We start from the raw sequence: 21,553 nt of genomic DNA, 5'->3' as shown, positions 1-21,553 counted from the left end.
CCCTCTTCTGTTTTAAGAAGAGGGCTGTCTCCCTTGGCTGCAGCTGTCTGATGTCCCAGCTACATCCCTTAGAAGTGACCCTCATAAAAATGGCAGCCCTTCCTCATTGCCTGTGGAATAATGAAATAAAACCTCTACATTCTAAGGTCTACTTTGTATTGCCCTGCAGCTTTTCTTGTTTTGTTTTCAAAGCAAATCTGGTTAAATGGACAGTTTTATTTTGTTTTCTGATCACCAGTATAGGAATCTGTAACTGCCTAATTATAATGACTAAACCTGTGTAGTGATCATCTTGTTACTGCCTGCACTGGGAGCGTGCTGTCAGTTGCTGCCCCTTAAACACATGTCCTGTTCCTGCATCATCAAGAGCCAACTCCGTTTCTTTGAATTTTTCCTTTGTTGCTGACCCGTGGTCCACTACCTCTTAAGACATTATTGGCAAATCTGGGGAAAATGGAAAGCCTTGACTCATTTGAACTTCTTGGAGGATTCTGCTGTTTAACCCCTCTGTGCTGCAGCAAGCAACCGGAAGCCAGTTTTGCTTTTACAACAGTCAGAAAGTGCTTTGGGCTTAAGGTTTGCATTTGGCAGCAGTTTACGATATTTTTGGAGTTCTACCATGGAGCTGGGTGTACATCACGTGCCATTCCTTGGGCTGTTGATGGCTGCAGAGGCATGGTGGCTATCCATCTCTGTCAGGGCTTGTCACTTGCTTCTTTATGAATATAGCTTTTAATACTCTCTCACTTCGGGAGGGCCAGATCCCTGGTATCCCTTCACTTCTGCCCTGCCCTTCCTGACGACATTTTAAAAGTCAGAAACATTGACTCTGGTCTATCCTGGTAGCTTAAGGTCCATCCTTTTACCCTGGGTGGGGGCAGCCCCTAGACCCGATGGTGGTCTCTCATTTTCCGTGGTTATGGGATCTCAGGCGTCTGTGGACTATTAGGTAGACAGACTTGGAATCTTAATAGCAGCTCAGGGAGGGGGCTGCAGGGACCCTCTATAACCATCCAATCCTTTTCTAGGGCAACTATTCAGGGTGGCTGAATTGGTATAGTCACACCAACTTGGGTTTGACTCCTTCCCTGCTCTGCCGCTTGTTGACAGTGTGACCTTGGACAGTTCATTCTGTCTCGGTTTATATATACTGTAGAAGGAGGACAAGAATAGAATTTGCCTGCAGAGTTGGGGTAAAAAGAGAAAGAGACAATGTTTAGAAAGGCCTGAGCACAATACTGAGCACAATGCAGGTACCCTCAGAGGTATTTATCATTAGAGAATTTGGATGTAGCTTACTTTAATGATAACAGAGTCAGTGTTCTCTGAGCTGACTGTATACTGTCTGAAATTGAGTTGGTTGTTGTTGTTGTTTTTAAGGTTTTTATTGGAGTGGAATTTTTAAAACTAGAAAACATAGCTATTAAATAGTTGTCTGTACAGCCGAATTAGGAACAACCCCAGAATGGCAACTCCCTGGTAATCCTGCAATGCCTTGGGTAGTACCAAGGCAGTGGCTGGGCCCGTGGATGCCATGGAAAATGGGTGGTTCTTTCATGGCCTCTTGGAGTCACTACTGGCCTTGTGTGCATAGCAGGCTCTAGTCAGGAGGTGTGTGGGGATAATCATAGCTTTATACACAGTTGAAGGAAATAATAGAGATAGCCAGGTCCTCTCTATCCAGTTTCCATTTATGGTAACATCTTGCAAAACTATAGGACATTACCACAACCATCACATTGATATTGATGTTGTCAAGATACCACCACAGATCTGATGATGTCAGATCCCTTATATTGCACTTCTGTGGTCATATCCATTTCCCTCCCACTCCTATACCCTCCTTAATGTATGGAAATGACTAATCTGTGAGGGCCTAGATCTTGGTGAAGGCAGAGCCTCTATCCCAGCTTTGGACCTGTTACCTACGGGATAAACTTTTATTGATTAATTGATTGTGAGAATGATATTAGTATCTATATTTAGAAGCCAAATCATTTTGAAAAAATATGCCTTATGGCCAAACCTAACCCTTAATTGAAACAGCAGAGATCCAGAAAAGGAGGTCAAAGAATCACTCTTACATTAGGGGAAAATAAAGACTGTGAAGGTGGTTTTCAAAGAAGCAGGAAATCTCAGCTTAATCAAGAAAGGTTAGGAAGTATTACTTTCCTAAACCATTGAATTTCCCTTCCTCACCTTGGCCTTTATTAGGTGATTTTGAATATTTTTATTCTTTACCTTATTTGAGTATTATCAGTAATTCATCTTAAAATATTCTGGCTGGTGCAGATATTTACAAAGATTTACTGCATCCCAAAGTCTGCATTTATGTTTCCTTAGCTGACAGCACTTCCTTAGGGATTTCAGTTCTGATTCTCACATTAGGGGAGACGGTGGAATTTGATGTTCAGAAATGTTCTAGATACTTGACTGGGGTATGCGAGGCCTCTAGGACTACTAGAGGGTTCTTGGGCCTGCCATAGCCACCCACTCACTCTGTGTTTCCCTTCCCAGGAGCTGGGGTCAGAGAGGACGTGTTTCTCATCTGGAAGGAGATGGAGGAAGCATGCAGCATTCTGACTCAGATCCAGAGGCTGGTTGCTGAGCCGCCCAAGTCTGACGTGGCCACACTAGACAGTGGTGGGTGCTGTTTATGTTTATAGTGTAAGAGTCATAACTGTTACTAGTTGGGGATGAAGGACTGTTTCCTGAGGATTGCTTCCAGAGTTGTGCTGTGGTTTGTGTGTATGTGTATGTGAGTGTATGTGAATGTGCGTGTGTTAGTGAGATTGTCAAAAAAAACACCAGCTGGACAGGAAAGTGGTAACTTGCAGTTACCAGTATAGAGCTGGTCTTAGTGATGAATACAACATGGACAAGTGGGGATTTGTAGCCAAGGAACAGGGGTTGAGGGGGCAGTGGTGGTTAATGGATGGAAAATTACTAAGAGGAGACATCAGGGGTAAAGGGGAATTCTGGCCAAACCTACCTGACAGGATTCTTCTTGAAGGCAGGCCAGGGTGACCAGCTACCACCTGGGTGTGGTAGGCTATGAGGAATTTGATCATATGTGAAGGGTGGGGAATTCTGGCTGAACTGACTTAACAGGATTGTTGCTAAAATTGGGTGATGCAGAGACGAACACAAAAGTCCGAAGGTGGTGGCTTAGTTGAGAAGAGGATTCAGAGGAACCTGAGTTTGGAGTAAGAAAGTCCTGGTGGAAAATCCCAACTCCATCATTTGGAATTAACCCAAATTAATCTATTTAAGCTTTAGTTTATTCTTCTGTTAAATAATTATAATATTGGTCTTGAAGGATTATTGTAAAGATTAGGTAAAGTAATGGATGCTTTGCACCAAGCAGGTATTTGGTAAATGTTAGCTCACTCTTTTCCCTTTCACGGTTGGGGACTTTGTGTACTGATTCTCTTAAGTTAGTAAAGGATTTTCCTCTGTAGGGAACTGGTTTCATTTAGACACTTCTGGTAACAATGGTCGTTAACACTTATAACACATACCTTACGTGGCAAGCACCGTTCTAGGGTCTTCACAGTATTAACTCATTTAACCCTACCTACAATCTTATAAGATAGGTGCTACTATTTTCTCCATTTAGCCCAAGGTCACACAGCTAGAAGCAGTAAAACTAGGATTCAAAACCCAGTTCCTCAGGAACGTACTGATGTCTGGCTTTCACCCTGTACATTCTGACTGAATCCATAAAGTATGTGATCTGGACATTGAGGGGGGGTTTTGAAAGCTTCCCAGGTGATCCTAATCACCACAGCAAAGTTTGGGAACCCTTGCCAGGCCGTATTGCCTCCTGGTACCCTGCCTATATTACAGAGGTGTCAATGTGGAAGCAGGGCAAGGAGGCCAGAGCAGCTGGGCAGGGATACAGTTGAAGAAAAGTGGGGAAGCGATACGTGTAGAGGGAGAAAGAGGTTAAAGGCATGGGAGAGCATACCTTGTGTAACCTGATAAATTCCAGGTGACAGTGACTTTTTACTGTGACTGGGTGTCCAGCTATGGGTCTGGGGCAGCACAGCTGCAATGTTTTGCCAGGGCCAGCTCTCCAGGTCCCCAAGCTTATCCAGAGGGGCTGCTCATTTGTAGTGACACCATACTCAGTATCAACCCAAAGAGTCCTCTGTCATCCCAAGAGAATGAAAATGAAGCAGGGGGACCTGAGCTAAAGTCAACATCCACGCCAGGCAAAGATTCTCTGCTCAGGTTTCGGGGAGTACAGTGGACTGAATTGTTTCCCCCAAAGTTTGTGTGTTGAAACCCTAACCCCCAGTGTAGCTGTATGAGGAGATAGGGTCTTTAAGAGAGGTAATTAAGTTTAAATGAGATCATGAGGGTAGGACCCAAATCCAGTCTGACTGATGTCCTTCTAAGAAGAGGAGGAGATGCCAGAGACTTCTCTCTTTCCATGCATGCACAGAGGAAGAGCACAGTAGGAAGATGGCCATCTACAAGCCAGAAAGAGATGCTTCATCATAAACCAATCCTGAGGGCACCCTGATCTTTGACTTTCAGGCTCCAGAACTGTGAGAAAATGAATTTATGTTGTTTAAGCCACCCAGACTATGGTATTTTGTTGTGGTAGCACAGACTAATGTAGGGAGTATTTAAGCTTGGGGTAGTTAGTCTTGAGGATTAACAGAAGATTTTTAGGTATTATTCCTAAAGGAAACAAAAGAGATAGTGGCCTTAGTAATTGATAAAGGATAGATTTTCATCCCTTTATTTCAGTCGAATACACACATACACACACACACACACACAAAACTGAAAACTGAAATCACTCCAAGCATACATTTTCAAAGATGCTTCAGGTGTCCCATTTCTAGTTAAAAAGCAAAATTTGGCCACTGTTGGATACCCACTGAGGCTTTTATAACTTTGTTTTGGCCCCAGAGACTACATGTGGAGTGTCTGATCTGTTCCTGTTACTACCCACAACACAGTGTTATTGAGGCAAAGGAGGGTGTGCTTCATGTGAAGGCACAGCCAATCCCTAAGTTTGGCTGCCCAGAGCCTGCAAGGCCGAAGGAGTTAGCATAGCCATCTGGAGGGGGAAACGTTAGGATGGAGGAGGCCAGATGGACTACCGTTGCATGTGAAACCTTCATGTGCATTAAACAAAATCTACCTTCCTGGGCTTAGCAGCGTCCACATGCTCCCTGGGCTGGATGTACTGGTTCAGGAACCAGCTGGAACCTACAACCATAGGGCAGGAGGGCAATATCTGGCAGGGATGATTCATAAGCTTGAGGCTTTGGATAAGAAGATGGTGAGGTCAGACACTCTGGCCACTGGTAATTTTGACCTCTTTTACTTACCAAGAGTAGGGCATGAGAAATCTCTGGTAGGGAAAACCTGACAAAAATATATGAAGTAATTGTTTTTAGAGATACTGGGCACCAAGCAATGAAGGCCAGTGACCCCTGAGATACAGGGAACATCCAAGGTGAACTCTGTTGTTATCCCAGCTTAATGCTTTGAGAAAGTTTCAGGGCCATGGTGTAGGGAGAAGGATCCTGGGTGGAGCACAGCAAACTTCTGAGTCTGGGAGACAGAGCTAAAAGTCCAGGAAGACCAAGAAATCTAGATTTCATAAGACAAATTACCAGAGAGGAGAGAGGTACAGAGAGAGAACTCTGGAAATCTGCAGAGCCCCCCTTGAGAATTTGTGGATGAATTCTTTCATGTGGAGAAATCACCTGAGGCTGGGAAAGATCCAGTGGGAGGAATTCTAGAATAGTCTTGGAGCTCACACAGGAGACCAGTCTTTTCTTTCTAAGAGAGCTCACCTTGGATATTCCCTGTATCTCAGGGAACACGTAGATAGAATTTCCAAGGAGAGAAGAGAAAAGGGAACAGAAAAATATTGGAAAAAATAAAGATTAAAAATTTCCCAAGTTTGATGAAAACTATAACACCAAGATCCAAGGAGTTCAATGGATGTCAAGTACAGGAAAATGAGAGAAAGTATGCCAAAAGACATCATAATCAATTTGCTCAAAACCAGTAAGACAGAGGAAATCTTAAAAGCAACTAGAGGAAAAAGAAGAAACGTTACATACAAAGGAACAAAGATAACCATGACAGCAGAATTCTTTTTGCAAGTGAAAAGAGTAGAGCAACGTCTTTTTTTCCTTTAAGTACTTTAAATTTTGAATCCAGAATTCTATATTTTGTGACAATAACTTTCAAAAAAACAAAAAGCAAAATACAGATGTTCTTAGACATATGGAAATGAAAGAAGTATTAGCAGTGATCTGCACTTCAGGAAATGTTAGAGGGAATCCTTCAAGCAGGAGGATTATGATACTTTAAAATGGAAAAATGAATGAAAATAATGGAGCTACACAAAGGAATAAAGAACAGAGGAAATAACTGCATGGGTAAATATATGATATTTTTCTATTTAAATGTCCAAAAGACAATTCGCTGTTTAAACAGAAACAATATCAGTGAGGCCTGTCGCGTATGTATAAGTAAAATGTATGACAACAATGGCATAAAAGCCAGGAGGGGAATAGCAGCACTATTCATTAAGTTCTAAAGATGAAAAACCCAAATGTCCACCAACAGATGACTGGATGAGTAAACAGTGCTATGTACATACAGTGGAATATTATTCAGCCTTTAAAAGAAAGGAAATTCTGATATAGGTTAAAGCAGAAACAAAATGACAAATATGATATGAGTCCACCTATATGATGTGCCTAGAATAGTCAGATTTATAGAGTGATTACCAAGGGTTGAGGGGAATGGGGAATGGAGAGTTATTATTTAATGGGTATAGAGTTTCTGTTCGGGATATTGAAAAAGCTGTGGGTATGGATGGTGGCAGTGGTTGCACAACAGTGTGAATATTTAATGCCACTTAATTGCATTCCTGAAGATGCCTAAAATGATAAATTTTATGTTATGTATATTTTACTACAATTAAACAACAACAACAACAACAACAACAACAAACCAATGCATTGCAAAACAAACGAACAAAAATCCAGGAGGGGAGAAATGGAAGTATGCTATTGTAAGGTTCTTATACTGTGCATGAATACCAGCTGAAGTTAGGGCACAAGACATTGAAGATGTTTGCTATATACCTAAAGTAACTACTATTTAAAAACAAGCCAACAAAGGAGATAAAATGGAATTAAAAAATAATCTAAAATCTGTCAGGAGAAAAAGAAAGAGAGAAAAGGATAGATAGGGCCAATAGAAAACCAATGGCAAGATGATAGACATAAACTATCATGCATATGTCAAAATGTACCCATTTGTACACTTTAAATCTGTATGGTTTATCTTATGTCAGTTATACCTTAACACAGCTGTTAATAAAGTAAAAGAGGATGATGTGGATCACTCATGAGGTGCTGAGCTGTTCAGAATGTTGGTGTTAATGCATCTGAGCACTGTGTGTGTGTGTGTGTGTGTGTGTGTGTGTGTGCGCGCGCGCGTGCGCGTGCCAGGTATGACTCTCAAACAAGAAGATGGCTTTTCTCACAAAACATTCAAGGATTTGTCCCAGTTAGGGAAACTTTACCCTTCTTTGGATGATGCTGCAGCTCAAAACATTTCAGGAACTCCTCATTTGTAATAACCTTCACAGCCATTTTATGACTCACCGGAGATAATAAGTCTAATTGTGTTGTATAATCATACCAAGGTTGGACTCCCAATATTTGGTTGGTTCAAAATATCAAACTTGATGTCAAAAGACATGGAAGAGGAGAGAGGCTCATTGAATCCCTTGTAGGCAATTCCAACCCAACCGGGAGCTCTACAGGAGTTTTGAACACTTTTTTTTTTTTTTTAACACATGGTGGGGGGGGGGTGATGCTTGTTTTTATTGACATTGTATTAAACCACCAGCCAGATGTCTTTCTTGTCATAAGTCATGGTGACATACACAGATTTTGAGTTAGAAAGATGAGTGGGGTAGAGATCAAGTTAGCAGTTGACCCTCAATGAGTCTGGAAAGATAGGCAAGGATCAGATCATGCTGGGTCTATAGGCCATTGTATGAGATGTCAGTCCTTAATTTAATACCAGGGGGAAGCCACTGGAAGATTTTAAGCAAAGGAATGATAAAATAAGATTTGCATTTAGAAAAAAAATTCACTTGGGCTACTGGGTGGGAAACAGATTAGAAGAGAGAGGGCAAGTGAGGATGAGGGAAAAGAGTTAAGATGTATAAGTGAGAGATGATAAGTTGGCAGATCTGAGGGAGAATTCATATACTGAACTTGGAAGAACTTGGGAGTGAGGAAATTATACGTGTCAAAGCTAAGCTCCTAGATGGACACCATGCTGGAGGAGAACCAGGTTTGGGGGTAAACATGGTGAGGCTTGTTTGGATTATTAAGACTGAAGCCCTCTGGAGAGACCAAACAGAGAAGGAGGAGAGGCAATTGACTCTGTAAGTCTGGATTCATATAGCTGTGAGTGAAGTGATATATGATAATGGATGGATGAGCAAACATTCTTGGTATAAACACATGGACCCATCAAGTGAGAATGCCATGTTTCTGAATCTTTGATCCCAAGATCTTTGGATTCTGATATATACAGAGAAGAACAAATGTGAGTTCTCTGTTCTGTACCAGTGATATACAATCAATGTAATAGATGAAGACTGTTTTACCAACATGATGACTTGAGATCTGAAGCAAAACAGGCTAATTTACAGAGCCCTTGTACATATTTACTTTCTCAAGAATACATTTCCCTTTTGTTCAAATAGAACTGGCAGGATGAGATCTGGGGCAGAGCACAGCTGGTTTCTTATGTAACCAAAAGCAAATCTAACACTTGTCAAAGTGCTCACACTTCCAGCAAGGCAAAAGAGAAAATAATATTTCTTCCCAGAACTGAATTTTTTTCCAGTATGCTTTTATACCTTTAAAGCTCTTTATAGTCAAATCAATGTTAACAGGGCTGATTATAAGCAGTAAGTGATACTGCTAAAAGGGCCAGGATTTTGTTGAACTCAAACATGCATTTTTTAATAGGTAGTAATCCCTGTCTTTTCCAGATTAAAAAAAGAAACAAAAATTTCTGTGTAAGAGTATCATGTAATGCCTCCACAAGTTAGAGTTAAAGCTGTTACTGAAAAATTTCTCCCAAAATGTGGGAAAAGAATTAGTTCATTAGAATCCTGTAGATGTGATGCATTAAATTTAGGAAGGATATTGGAATGTAATACAAAGTATGATGAAATGTCAGAGCTAGAATCATGTTATTAAAAAGTGACTAGGGTAAATGAAAATGAAAGTTCAACTTACCAATATTTGTAGGATGCAGTGAAAGCAGTGCTTGGAGGGAAATTTATAACATTGCATAAATTAGAAAAGAAGATAGATCTAAAATCTATAAGCTTCCACCTTAGGAAACTAGAAAAAGAGGGACAAATTGAATCCAAAGTACCCAGAAGAAAATAATAATAAAAATTAGAGCAGAAATCAATGAAGTTGAAAATGAGAAATCAATAGAGAAAATCAACAAAATCAAATACTGGTTCTTTGAGAAGACAATAAAATCAATAAGCCTCTAGCCAGGCTAACCAAGAAAAAAAGAAAATACAAATTACTAATATAAAAAATGAAATATGAGATCACTAGAGATCCCATAGGTATTAAAAGGATAATAAAGGAATATTATGAAAATTCTGTGCCTACAAATTTGAATGTATCAATTGATAAAATGGGTCAATTTCATGAAAGACACGATCTGTCAGAACTTCCACAAGAAGAAACAGACAATCTGAGTAGGCCTATATCTATCAAAGAAATTAAATAAATAGTTAATAACCTTCCACAACAGAAAGTGCCAGTCTCAGAAAAGGAATCTTGAAAGCAGCTAGACAGAAATGACTCCCTATATGCAAGCAACCCTCAATAAAATGAACAGCTGATTTCTCATCAGACACCATGAAGGTCAGAGGTAGTGAGATGAAATATTTAAAGTGGTGAAGAGGGGCGCCTGGGTGGCTCAGTCACTTGGGCGTCCGACTTCAGCTCAGATCATGATCTCACGGTCTGTGAATTCAAGCCCCGTGTCAGGCTCTGTGCTGACAGCTCAGAGCCTGAAGCCTGCTTCAGATTCTGTGTCTCCCTCTCTTTCTTCCCCTCCCCTGCTCATGCTCTGTCTCTCTCTGTCTCAAAAATAAATAAAAACATTAAAAAAATTTTTTTAAATAAATAAATAGAGTGGTGAAAGAAAAAAGACTGTCAACCAAGAATAGTATATCTGGCAAAACTACCCATCAAAAAAGGAGGAGAAAGTAAGACATTCAAGATTAACAAAAATAGGTGTCATTGTTAGTAAACTTGCCCTATGAGAAAAATATTAAAGGAAGTCTTTCAGGATGAAATTAAAGGATATTAGAGAATAACTTGAATCCACATGAAGAAATAAAGAGCACAAATAAAACTAACTATATGGGTTAATATACAAGTATAAATGTAGTTTTTATTATAACTCTTTTTTTCCTTCCTATCTGATTTAAAAGACAACTGCATATATCAATACAGGAATGCCTTGGAGACCTTGTCACTTTGGTTCCTGACCACTGTAATAAAGTGAATATCACAACAAATTGAGTTAAATGCATCATTTGGTTTCCCAGGGCATAAAAAAATGATGTTTATACTATAGTCTGTTAGGTGTGCAATAACATTATGTCTTAAAAAACAGTGTACATACCTTATTTAAAAATTACTTTATTGCTAAAAAATGCTAATCATCATCTGAGCTTTCAGTAAGTCATACTCACTGATCACAGATCACCATACCAACTGTAGTGATAATGAAAAAGTTTAAAATACTACAAGAATTACCAAAATGTGACACAGAGACATGAAATGAGCAAATGCTGTTGGAAGAATGATACTGATAGATTTGCTTGATGCAAGATAGCCACATACCTTCAAGTTATAAAAAACACAGTATTTGCAAAGTGTGATAAAATGAGGTATTCCTGTAGCAGGGATGTAGTGTACAACATGATGACTACAGCTAATGCTGCTGTATGCTGTATAAAAAAGTTGTTAAGGGGCACCTGGGTGGCTCAGTCAGTTAAACGTCTGACTTTGGCTCAGGTCATGATCTCACAGTTTGTGAGTTTGAGCCCCCACGTTGAACTCTATGCTGTCAGCACAGAGCCTGCTTTAGATCCTCTGCTTCCTTCTCACTCTGCCCCTTCCCCCTCTCAAAAATAAATAAACAAGAAAAGAAAAGTTGTTAAGACAGTAAATCATGAGAGTTCTGGTCACAAGAAGAAAGATTTTCCTTTTTTATCTTTCTTTTTATTGTATTTATATGAGAAGCTATTAGTTGTATTAATTGAAGCTATTGTGGTAATCATTCCACAATATATGTAAATCAAACCATTATGCTGTATTCCTTAAACTTACACAGTGATGTATGTTAATTATTTCTCAATAAGACTGGAAAAATATGAAAAGACAACCCACAGAATGGAAGAAAATATTTGCAAATCATTTATCTGATAAGGACCTAGTATTCAGGAGACATAAAGAACTCTTCCAATTCAACAAGAAAAAAGACCAATAACCCAGATGAAAGATAGACAAAGGATTTGAATAGACATATCCCCAGAGAAGATATACAAATGACCAGGAAGCACATGAAAATATGTTATGAGAGAAATGTAAACAAAAACCGCAGTAAGATAACACTTCACACCCACAAGGATAGCTATAATAAAAGAGAAAGATAATAGCAAGTTGGCAAGATATGGAGAAAATGGAACCCTTATACATTGCTGTGGGAATGTAAAATGGTACACCCACTTTGAAAAGTCTGGCATTTATTCAAATGTTAAACATAGAGTTAGCATACACCCCAGCAATTCCAGTCCTAGGTATATGCTCGAGGGAACTGAGAACATATGTTCACAACATTCTCCAGATTAGATTACATGTTAGGCCACAAAACGATTATTAAATTCAAAAATGTTGAAATCATATCATGTATCTTTTCCAACCACAATGGTATGAAACTAGAAATCAATCTCAAGAGATAAATCTGCAAAAAACACAAATACATGGAGGCTAAACAACATGCTACTAAACAATGAATGGGTCAACCAAGAAATCAAAGGTGAAATAAAAAAATAAACGGAGACAAATGGAAATGAAAACACAGTGATCCAAAGTCTTTGGGATGCAATGAAAGAGGGAAGATTGTAGGAATACATGCATACCTCAAGAAGCAAGAAAAAAATCTCAAATAAACAAGCTAACCATACACTTAAAGAAGCTAGAAAAAGAAGAACAAAGCCCAAGGCCAAGAGAAGGACATAATAGAGATTAGAGCAGAAATAATTGAAATAAAGACTTAATAGAATAGACCAAAGAAACCCAAAGTTGGCTTTTTGAAAAAATCAAGGGGTCCCTGGGTGGCTCAGTTCGTTAAGCATCCAACTCTTAATTTCAGCTCAGGTCATGATCTCATGATTGTGAGATGGAGCCCCACGTTGGCCCCATGTTCTACTCATGTGCATGTACATTCTCTCTCTCTCTCAAAAAAAAATCAATAAAATTGATAAGCCTTTATCCAAACTCATCAAAAAACGAAGAGGATTCAAATAAATAAAATCAGGAATGAAAGAGAGGAGAAATTATAACCAACACCACAGAAATGTAAATGATTATAAGAGAATATTATGAAAAATTATATGCCAACAAATTGGGCAACCTAGAAGAAATGGATAAATTCCTAGAAACATATAATCTCCCCAAAACTGAAGCAGGGAAAATAGAAAATTTGAACCGTCCAATTGCCAACAATGAAATTGAACCAGTAATCAAAAAACTCCTAACAGGGATGCCTGGGTGGCTCAGGTGGTTGAACAGCTGACTGTTGATTTCGGCTCAGGTCATGATCTCAACCATTCATGAGTTCAGGCTCTGTATCCAGCTGTGTGCTCACAGTGCAGAACCTGCTTCAGATCCTCTGTCTCCCTCTTTCTGCTCCTCCTTCCCCTCCTCCCTCAGCTCAAAGGTAAATAAATATTAAAATTTTTTTGGAAAAATCCAAAACTCTGAACAAACATAAGTCCAGAACCAGACGGTTTCACAGGTGAATTATACCAAACATTTAAATAAAAGTTAATATCTTTTCTTCTCAAACTCTTCCAAAAAATAGAAGGGGAAGGCAAGTTTCCAAATTCAAGGCCAGCATTACCCTGATACCAAAACCAGATAAAGACATCACAAAAAAAGGAAACTATAGGCCAATAACTCTGATCAACATAGATGCAAAAATTCTCAATCAAATATTAGCGAACTAAATCCAACAACATATGAAAAAAATCATTCACCATGTTCAAGTGGGATTCATTCCAGACAGTGGTTCAATATTCACACATTGATCAATGTAATATATTAACAAAAGAAAGGATAAAAACCATATGATCATCTCAAAAGGTGAGGGAAAAGCATTTGACACAATATAACATCCATTTATAATAAAAAACTTTCAACAAAATAGGTATAGAGGGAATATACCTGAACATAACATAAGGCCATATATGAAAAACAGCTAATATACTCAATGGTGAAAAATTGCGAGCTGGAACAAGACAAAGATGTCCACTCTCACCACTTATTCAACATTTAACATAATACTGGAAGTCCTAGTGACAGCAATCAGACAAGAAAAAGAAAAAAAAAGGCATTCAAATTGGTGAGGAAGAAGTAAAACTTTTACTATTTGCAGATGACATGATACTATATGGAGAAAATCCTAAAGATCCCACCAAAAAACTGCTAGAACTGGTAAATGATTTCAGTAAAGTCACAGGATGCAAAATTAACATACAGAAATCTGTTACATTTCTATACACTAGTAATGAAGTAGTAGAAGAGAACTTAAGAAAGCAATGACATTTACAGTTGCACCAAAAAGAATGAAATACTTTGGAATAAACTTAACTAAGGAGGTGAAAGATCTATACTCTGAAAACTATAAAACATTGATAAAAGAAATTGAAGGCAACACAAACCAAAAGGTAGTCCATGCTCATGGATTGGAAGAACAAATATTGTTAAAATGTCCCTATTACCACAAGAATATACAGATTCAATGCAATCCCTATCAAAATACCAACACTTTTCACAACACAAATAATCCTGAAATTAGTATGGGACCACAAAAGATCCCAAATAGTGAAAGCAATCTTAAAAAAGAAGAACAAATCTGGAGGTATCACAATCCCAGATTTCAAGACATACTGAAAAACTATACTAATCATACCAGTGTGATAATGGCACAAAAACAGACACAATGATCAATGGAACAGAAAGTTCAGAAATAAAACCATGCTTTTATGGCCAGTTAATTTACAGGAAAGGAAGTAAGAATATACAATGGGAAAAAGACAATCTCTTCAACAAATGGTGTTGGGAAAACTGGACAGCTACATGCAAAAGAATGAAACAGCATTACTTTCTTACACCATACAAAAAAACTCAAAATGGATTAAGGGCCAAATATGAGACCTGAAGCCATAAAACTCCTGGAAGAAATCATAGAGAGTAGTTTCTTTGACATCAACTGTAGAAACATTTTTCTAGATATGTCTTCTCTGGCAAGAAAAACAAAAGCAAAATTAAACTATTGGACTACACTAAAGTAAAATGTTTTTGCACAGTGAAGGAAACCATCAACAAACCAAAAAGGCAACCTACTGAATGAGAGAAGATATTTGTAAATGATACATCTGATAAGAGGTTAATATAAAAAATATATAAAGAACTTATACAACTCAACACACACACAAAAAAACAATTTAAAATCCAATTTAAAAATGGACAGAGGATCTGAATAGATATTTTCCCAAAGATATACAGAGGGCCACAGACGTATGAAAAATGCTCAACACCACTAATCATCAGGTAAATGCAAAATAAAACAACAATGAAATACTACTTTACACTTGTCAGAATGGCTAGAATCAAAAAGATAAGAAATAACAAGTGTTGGCAAGGATGTGGAGAAAAAGGAACACTTGTGCACTGTTGGTAGGAATGCAAACTGATGTAGCTACTGTGGAAAACATTATCAAGGTTCCTCAAAGAATTGAAAATAAAATTACGATATAAATCAATAATTCAATAATTGCACTAATGTGTATTTACCCAAAGAAAACAAAAACACTAATTCAAAAAGATATATGCACCCCTATGTTTATTGCAGCATTATTTACAATACCCAAGTTATGGAAGCAACTTACATGTCCACTGATGGATGAATGGATAAAGAAGATGTGGTATATATACACAATGGAGTATTATTCAGCCATAAAAAAAAATGGTGAAATCTTGCCAATTACAAGAACATGAATCAACCTAGAGGGATTAACACTAAGTGATATAAGTCATTCAAAGAAAAATAAATATCATATGATTTCACTTGTATGTGGAACTTAAACACAACAAAACAAAGAAAAAAAAGAGACAAACAAAAATCTGACTCTTATATACAGATAGCAAACTGGTATTTTCCAGAGAGGAGGTGGGTGGGGGGATGGGTAAAATAGATAAAGGGGATTAAGAGTACACTTCTCTTTAAAAAAAATTTTTTTGGGGGCATCTGGGTGGTGCAGTCGGTTGAGCGTCCGACTTCAGCCAGGTCACGATCTCGCGGTCTGTGAGTTTGAGCCCCGCGTCGGGCTCTGGGCTGATGGCTCAGAGCCTGGAGCCTGTTTCCGATTCTGTGTCTCCCTCTCTCTCTGCCCCTCGCCCGTTCATGCTTTGTCTCTCTCTGTCCCCAAAATAAATAAATGTTGAAAAAAATTAAAAAAAAAATTTTTTTAATGTTTATTTATTTTGGAGAGAGAGAGACACAGTAGGAGTGGGAGGAGGAGCAGAGAGAGACAGACAGACAGAGACAGAATCTGAAGCAGGCTCTAGGCTCTGAGCTGTCAGCACAGAGCCCGATGTGGGGCTTGAACTCACGAACTATGAGATCATGACCTGAGCCGAAGTCGGTCGCTTAACCGACTCAGCCACCCAGGTGTTCCAAGAGTACACTTATCTTTATGATCACTGACAAATATATAAAATTGTGGAATCCTGTTGTACATTTGAAACTCCTGTAACACTGTATGTTAATTATACTTGAATTTTTTAAAAGTCCTTAAAAAGATATGTTCACACAAAAACTTGTACATGAATGTTCATAGCATGATCATAATAGCCATAAAAACAAAAAGTGGAAACAAATGTCCAGTAACTGATAAGTAGATAAGCAAATGTGATACAGCCCTACAGTGGAATATCATGTAGCCATAATACATGTAATGTGGTACTGATACATGCTACAGCACAAATTAACTTTGAAAGCATTACGTTAATTGAAATAAGCCAGTCATAAAAGGCCAGTTTGTATGATTCCATTTATATGAAATGTCCAAAATAGATGAATCCATAGAGTAAACTCATAGTGGGGAGAAGGGAAGGGAAATGAGAAATGACTTCTAATAAATATAGGGTTTCTTTGTGGGGTGAGGAAAATGTACTGGAATTAAATAGTGATGATGATTATACAACCAGGTAAACAAACTAAAAACCACCAAACTAAAAACATTTAAAAATGTTAGTTTTATAGCATATGAATTATAGCTCAAGAAACAAATTTTTAAAGAATACATGAAATAAACAAACTGACTAAAATTAAAAAAAAAAAAAAAAAGATCAAGCCCTGGCATTGGTGATGCAGGATCAAAAAAGTGGCAGTATTTTAATTTCCCAAGGGAAGCAGATTCAGATTTCTCTGTTGGTCTAATCCCAGCATCCCCACTCTGCTTTATGGTTCCCATTCTCACTACCATGTGATCTTCAGGTTCTAATCTAAAGTTCCCAAACTCTGTCAATCCCTTTCTCATTTCTTGATCTTGATTTTTCCACTTTATACTAAGCATCTTGAATTGACTTATCTTACCACATCACACTACTTTTAAAGAAATTGTTGCCACAGGTATAATTTGTTGCCTACTCAACTATTATCCTTCAATTTATTTTAAATGTCACTGTAGATGTAGATACATTGGAATGTGGCTTTCGTTGGCGCACCTGGGTGGCTCAGTCAATTGAGCATCCAACTCTTGATTTTGGCTCAGGTCATGATCTTCTGGTTTGTGAGTTCAAGCCCCATCCATATCGGGCTTCAAGCTATCAGCTTGGGATTCTTTCTCACTCTGGCTCTCGATCTCTCTCTGCCCTCCTCCACTCATGCACTCTCTCTCTCTGTCTCTCTCAAAATAAATAAATAAACTTAAACAATGTGGCTTTTGTAGTTCTTGTCTTGGAATCTGTGGTCTGCTAGTGGTTTCTTCTCAGCCTTCATGCTGGTCTGTCACTGTCTGACTGCTGCTCCTTATTTCTCAGTAGCCAGTTGCAGGTCTTGCTTGGGGTTTAAACATTCTTTCTGCAGCTGCCTCATTCACAGCCCACATATAAAGCAAAAATTTTTCAGTTTCCTTCTTTCAGAATCAGGCAGAGGAGAAGGTAAGGGAAAAGGGGACTGCTGTCTTGGAGAGGGCGTTAGCTCCTCTCCCACCTCCTGTCCACTGTTGGTGCTTTTTTGTCTTTGTTTTTATGTCTGCTTCTTTCTTGCCTTTTTGTTTTTTCAATTTCCTTTCCCTCCCACTTCCCCCCACTGAGGATTGTAGGAATTAGAGACACTTAGTGTTACAATCATTTTTCCGCTGGTTTACAAATAAGTTGGGTAAGCCATGGAACCCTTCTTTTCCACAGAGATTTTGCTTTGATTTTCACAAGCATTAAAGGAGGAAGTAAAAATCATTTCAGGATATTCCAGAGGAGAAAGGGCCTAGGAGTCACGGTCCACTCAGGGCCTACTCTATAACTGTACATCTGGCTCCGTCCCATATTAGAGATGTGACCGAAGGCCCATCACTGCATCTCATTGTTCCCGGGCCTTCCTAACCCTTGGTATGTGCATAACCCCTGGGGCACTCCAGAGAACAATTACCCAAACCTGCCCTGCAAGGCCAGGTGGTGCAGAATATTTCTGGGTTACCCTTCTCTGTCCCTGCATCCCCTTCTCCTCTTTTTTGGCTCCCTGGCAGTGCCAGGCAAATATGCTCAGCACATGGTACTATCACAGCTGTAGAATGGAAAATGTCATGTTAGTCAGCAAGTACAGTGAACAGAGCACATGTCTGCCCAGAGACAGATATGTCTCTCGAGCCATGCTTTCAAGACGTCTCCTGGGTGCCCACCCAGGCAGGCTTCATCGTGTCTCTCACCTGCAGATAGTCCTTGGTCCAGCAGCTGCCATCTGCTGAGCCGGCTCACAGGTCTGACAGGCAGGCAGCTGGATTTCTTATCCTTAACAGTTGCCACCTTTCTTCTTCCCTCCCTCCCAGCTGTTCATAATTCCTTCCTTCATTCCCTGCCTGTCCCCCTCCTTTCCTTGTTTCTGTTGAACATCGCTTTCAGCTTCTTCTGAACCTTTCCTTTTCAACTAATTCACAGCATCCTTTGCCAATGCCACTTCCCATGGGGCAGCCAAGTGTTGGCTTAGTGTCTCATGACACTCATGATAATAGGGATGCTGGGAAGTGTGTACCAAACTGTGGTCTATCAAATATAAGCCCTCCCAAATGTTCTATGCAGAAAGGGTTCTGGGACCAAATAACTGTAGGAAATACTTTTTATGTCTCTACCCATGGTGAGGCCCACTGCTGATTCCTGTAACAAAGGCTCATACAAGTCCTGTGATGAAGAACCGATTGGAACTTTATTTTCAAACTCCCTAAACTTTTTGCTAAGAAACCTCTTTCTGAGTGATAGCCACCGACATGCAGGGTAAATAGTGTTTGTGGACCATAGTGCGAGAAACACTGAACTTGATGCTCTCAGAGGTCGGTGTCAGATCTAGAGCTCTAGTTTATTCATTAGCTGATAGTTTGCTTGAAAGGCACATGAACCTCGCATGGCAGGAATGTGGTGCTGGACAAGTCCTCTTCAGTGGAGGAGGATGAGCATATCAGTCAGGGATCTGCACAGAAACAGAACCCATAGGATGTGTGTGTGTATGTAGTGTGTGTGTGCATTTGTGTGTGCATGTGTGCATGTATATACAAAAAGAGGTTGAGATAGAGATTGAGGGAGATTCAAGGAATTGACTTGAATGAGTATGGAAGCTAGAAAGTCCAAATTGCAGGACAGACCAGACAGGCCACCCGCCCTCATGAGCTGGTTTTGCATTTCAGGTCCCAAGGCAGTCTGCTGTCAGAATTCCCCTTCCTCAGGGGACTTCAGTCTCTTTCCTATTAAAGGCCTTCAACTGAATGGAGATGGCCCTCTCATGATATGGAGGGTAATCTGTTTTACCCAAAGTCTACTGATTAAAATGTTAATCTCAGGGCACCTGGGTGGCTCAGTTGGTTAAGTGTCTCACTTCGGCTCAGGTCTGATCTCACCATTTGTGAGTTCGAGCCCCGCATCAGGCACTGTGCTGATAGCTCAGAGGCTGGAGCCTGCTTTGGCTTCTGTGTCTCCCTCTCTCTCTCTCTGACCCTCTCCTGCTCACACTCTGTGTCTCTCTCACTCAAAAATAAATAAACATTAAAATGTTAATCTCACCTAAAAATACTTTCATTGAAACATCTAGAGTAATCTTTGACCAAATATCTGGGTACCATGGCCCTGCCAAGTTCACACATTAGGATAACCATCACCATAAGGAGAGCAGTTATGATGGTGATAAATCCTTGATGGCCATGAGCCACTACAGGACTACACCTTGTGGGGAGGAAGGGACACAGATAAATGGTACCCATTTTGTCTTTTTGATGTGACCCTGGCTAGTGATGTTTCAAAAGTACTGGCCAGTAGATCCTGCTCATTAAAACATGTTTTGAGATCGACAAGTAGGATGGAGAGGACCAGGCACATTATAGATGGCATAGATATGGTCTGTCATGTGCTGCTTCTCCTGCAAGTAACTGAGAGAAAATCTTTAGCAATCTGTCACATGGAATAGGATGAGCTGTGAGCTCACAGCTCTAATAAATGAAAGTATTATCCTAAGCTCTGTGGGTGAGAATTTATGTAACACTTTTAATTAAGATAACTGCAGGGGAATGGAAAGAACTCTCTAGTAAGTGACTCTAATGAATGGATAATGCCCTTCCCCTTCCCACCTGGGGAAGATGAGGCTCACCCACTAATTAGTGTAATTAGCACTGAAAGTGGAAAGATTTACCCCCTTTTTCTCCTTTCTTCATCATTGGAGCACCTAGGCTCTTTGTTTTTGCATGCCTGGCTGCCCCTTCTTTCCTTTATGAAGTTCAAGTTGCTTTGGAGTTTTCCTTGAGTCCCCATCAAAGTGACTGTACCGCCTGTTCCTGGGTGAAGCTTAGAGTCAAAAGTTAGTCTCTGGCTCTTTAAAATCCCTTACTGGTTTGATGTATTTTTAGGAAGTCCTTTTATGGTAAGCTTGAATTTATAATTGAGAAAAAGCTCTTGTCTTTTTAAAAGAAGGCAACCCCTTGGGGCAACTGGGTGGCTCAGTCAGTTAAGCGTCCAACTCTTGATTTCAGCTCAGATCATGATCTCAGCTCAGATCGTGATCTTGTAGTTCTCGGGTTTGAGCCCTGCATTAGGGTCTGTGCTGACAGCTGAGAGTCTGATTGGGATTTCTCTCTCTCTCTCTCTCTCTCTCTCTCTGAATAAACTTTAAAAAAGAGAAGACAACCCCAAAACAGCAGAAACATGTGCTAATTTGTGTGTTGCTATCTATGGACATAACTGAATGAAAATTTTATTTCCTACTACACCTGATAATCAGAAAGAAGGAAGGAGAATAAAGTAGGAAGAAAGAGGAGACAAAGGCTTAGAATGTAATTAACAATAACTGCGGAAAAATAGTCACTCAAAAGGTTTCTCCAAGGAGACTGATCCCACTGACAAAAATGGCTCTGTTCTCTTTGCTGTTTCCCTGAGATGCAGGAAAACAGGAGAGCCTTGGGGATGAGAAGCTCTGGGGAACCTCTGATTTGAGTTCCCTGGACAGGGTATGAAGATGCTTTGTGAATCACATAGAAACCAACTGCTGGTAACTGGGGACAATGTGCAAAAGGGCTTTTGGTGCCAGATTGGTTTAAAGTTCAAAAGCCAAAATCAAACTTCTTTGAGAAAGTCTGGTTCTAGAGGGTTTAAGCACATTATTTATAAGGTGTTCTATTAAAATCTGAGGACATGGCTCACATATAGTATTACTTGGCGGATCCTTTACATACTATTGAGAAACAGTTGTCTCTAAAGTGTTTTATTTCATCAAATGCTATTCTAATTTTATATTCCCTTAAATATAATAATGGATAAGTATGGGTAATATTTTGTTGCACTAATATTGAGTGCTTCTTTTTCATTAAAAGTGTCCTTGACCTTGAATCTATGTCTGATAGAAGCATAACTGGTGGAGTCACCAAATCATAATTTAGAAAGCTCTTTCTACCTTACAG

General features: G+C 39.3%; 1 protein-coding gene across 7 annotated transcripts in view; it reads left to right on the top strand.

Annotated features, from left to right (window-relative positions):
- Positions 1-21,553, top strand: part of VWA3B (von Willebrand factor A domain containing 3B) — a 202,340-nt gene that overhangs the window by 64,942 nt on the left and 115,845 nt on the right. For all 7 annotated transcript variants that reach the window (XM_043603224.1, XM_043603225.1, XM_043603222.1 and 4 more), the window contains exon 8: positions 2,518-2,643. In XM_043603224.1, the coding sequence (XP_043459159.1) occupies positions 2,518-2,643 (126 nt within the window). The remainder of the gene's footprint in view (positions 1-2,517; positions 2,644-21,553) is intronic.

The sequence above is a fragment of the Prionailurus bengalensis genome, chromosome A3 (assembly GCF_016509475.1).
Source record: "Prionailurus bengalensis isolate Pbe53 chromosome A3, Fcat_Pben_1.1_paternal_pri, whole genome shotgun sequence".
NCBI classification, from domain to species: Eukaryota; Metazoa; Chordata; class Mammalia; order Carnivora; family Felidae; genus Prionailurus; species Prionailurus bengalensis.
Note: the sequence above shows the minus strand (reverse complement) of the source record. Positions and strands in the feature narration are given on the sequence as shown.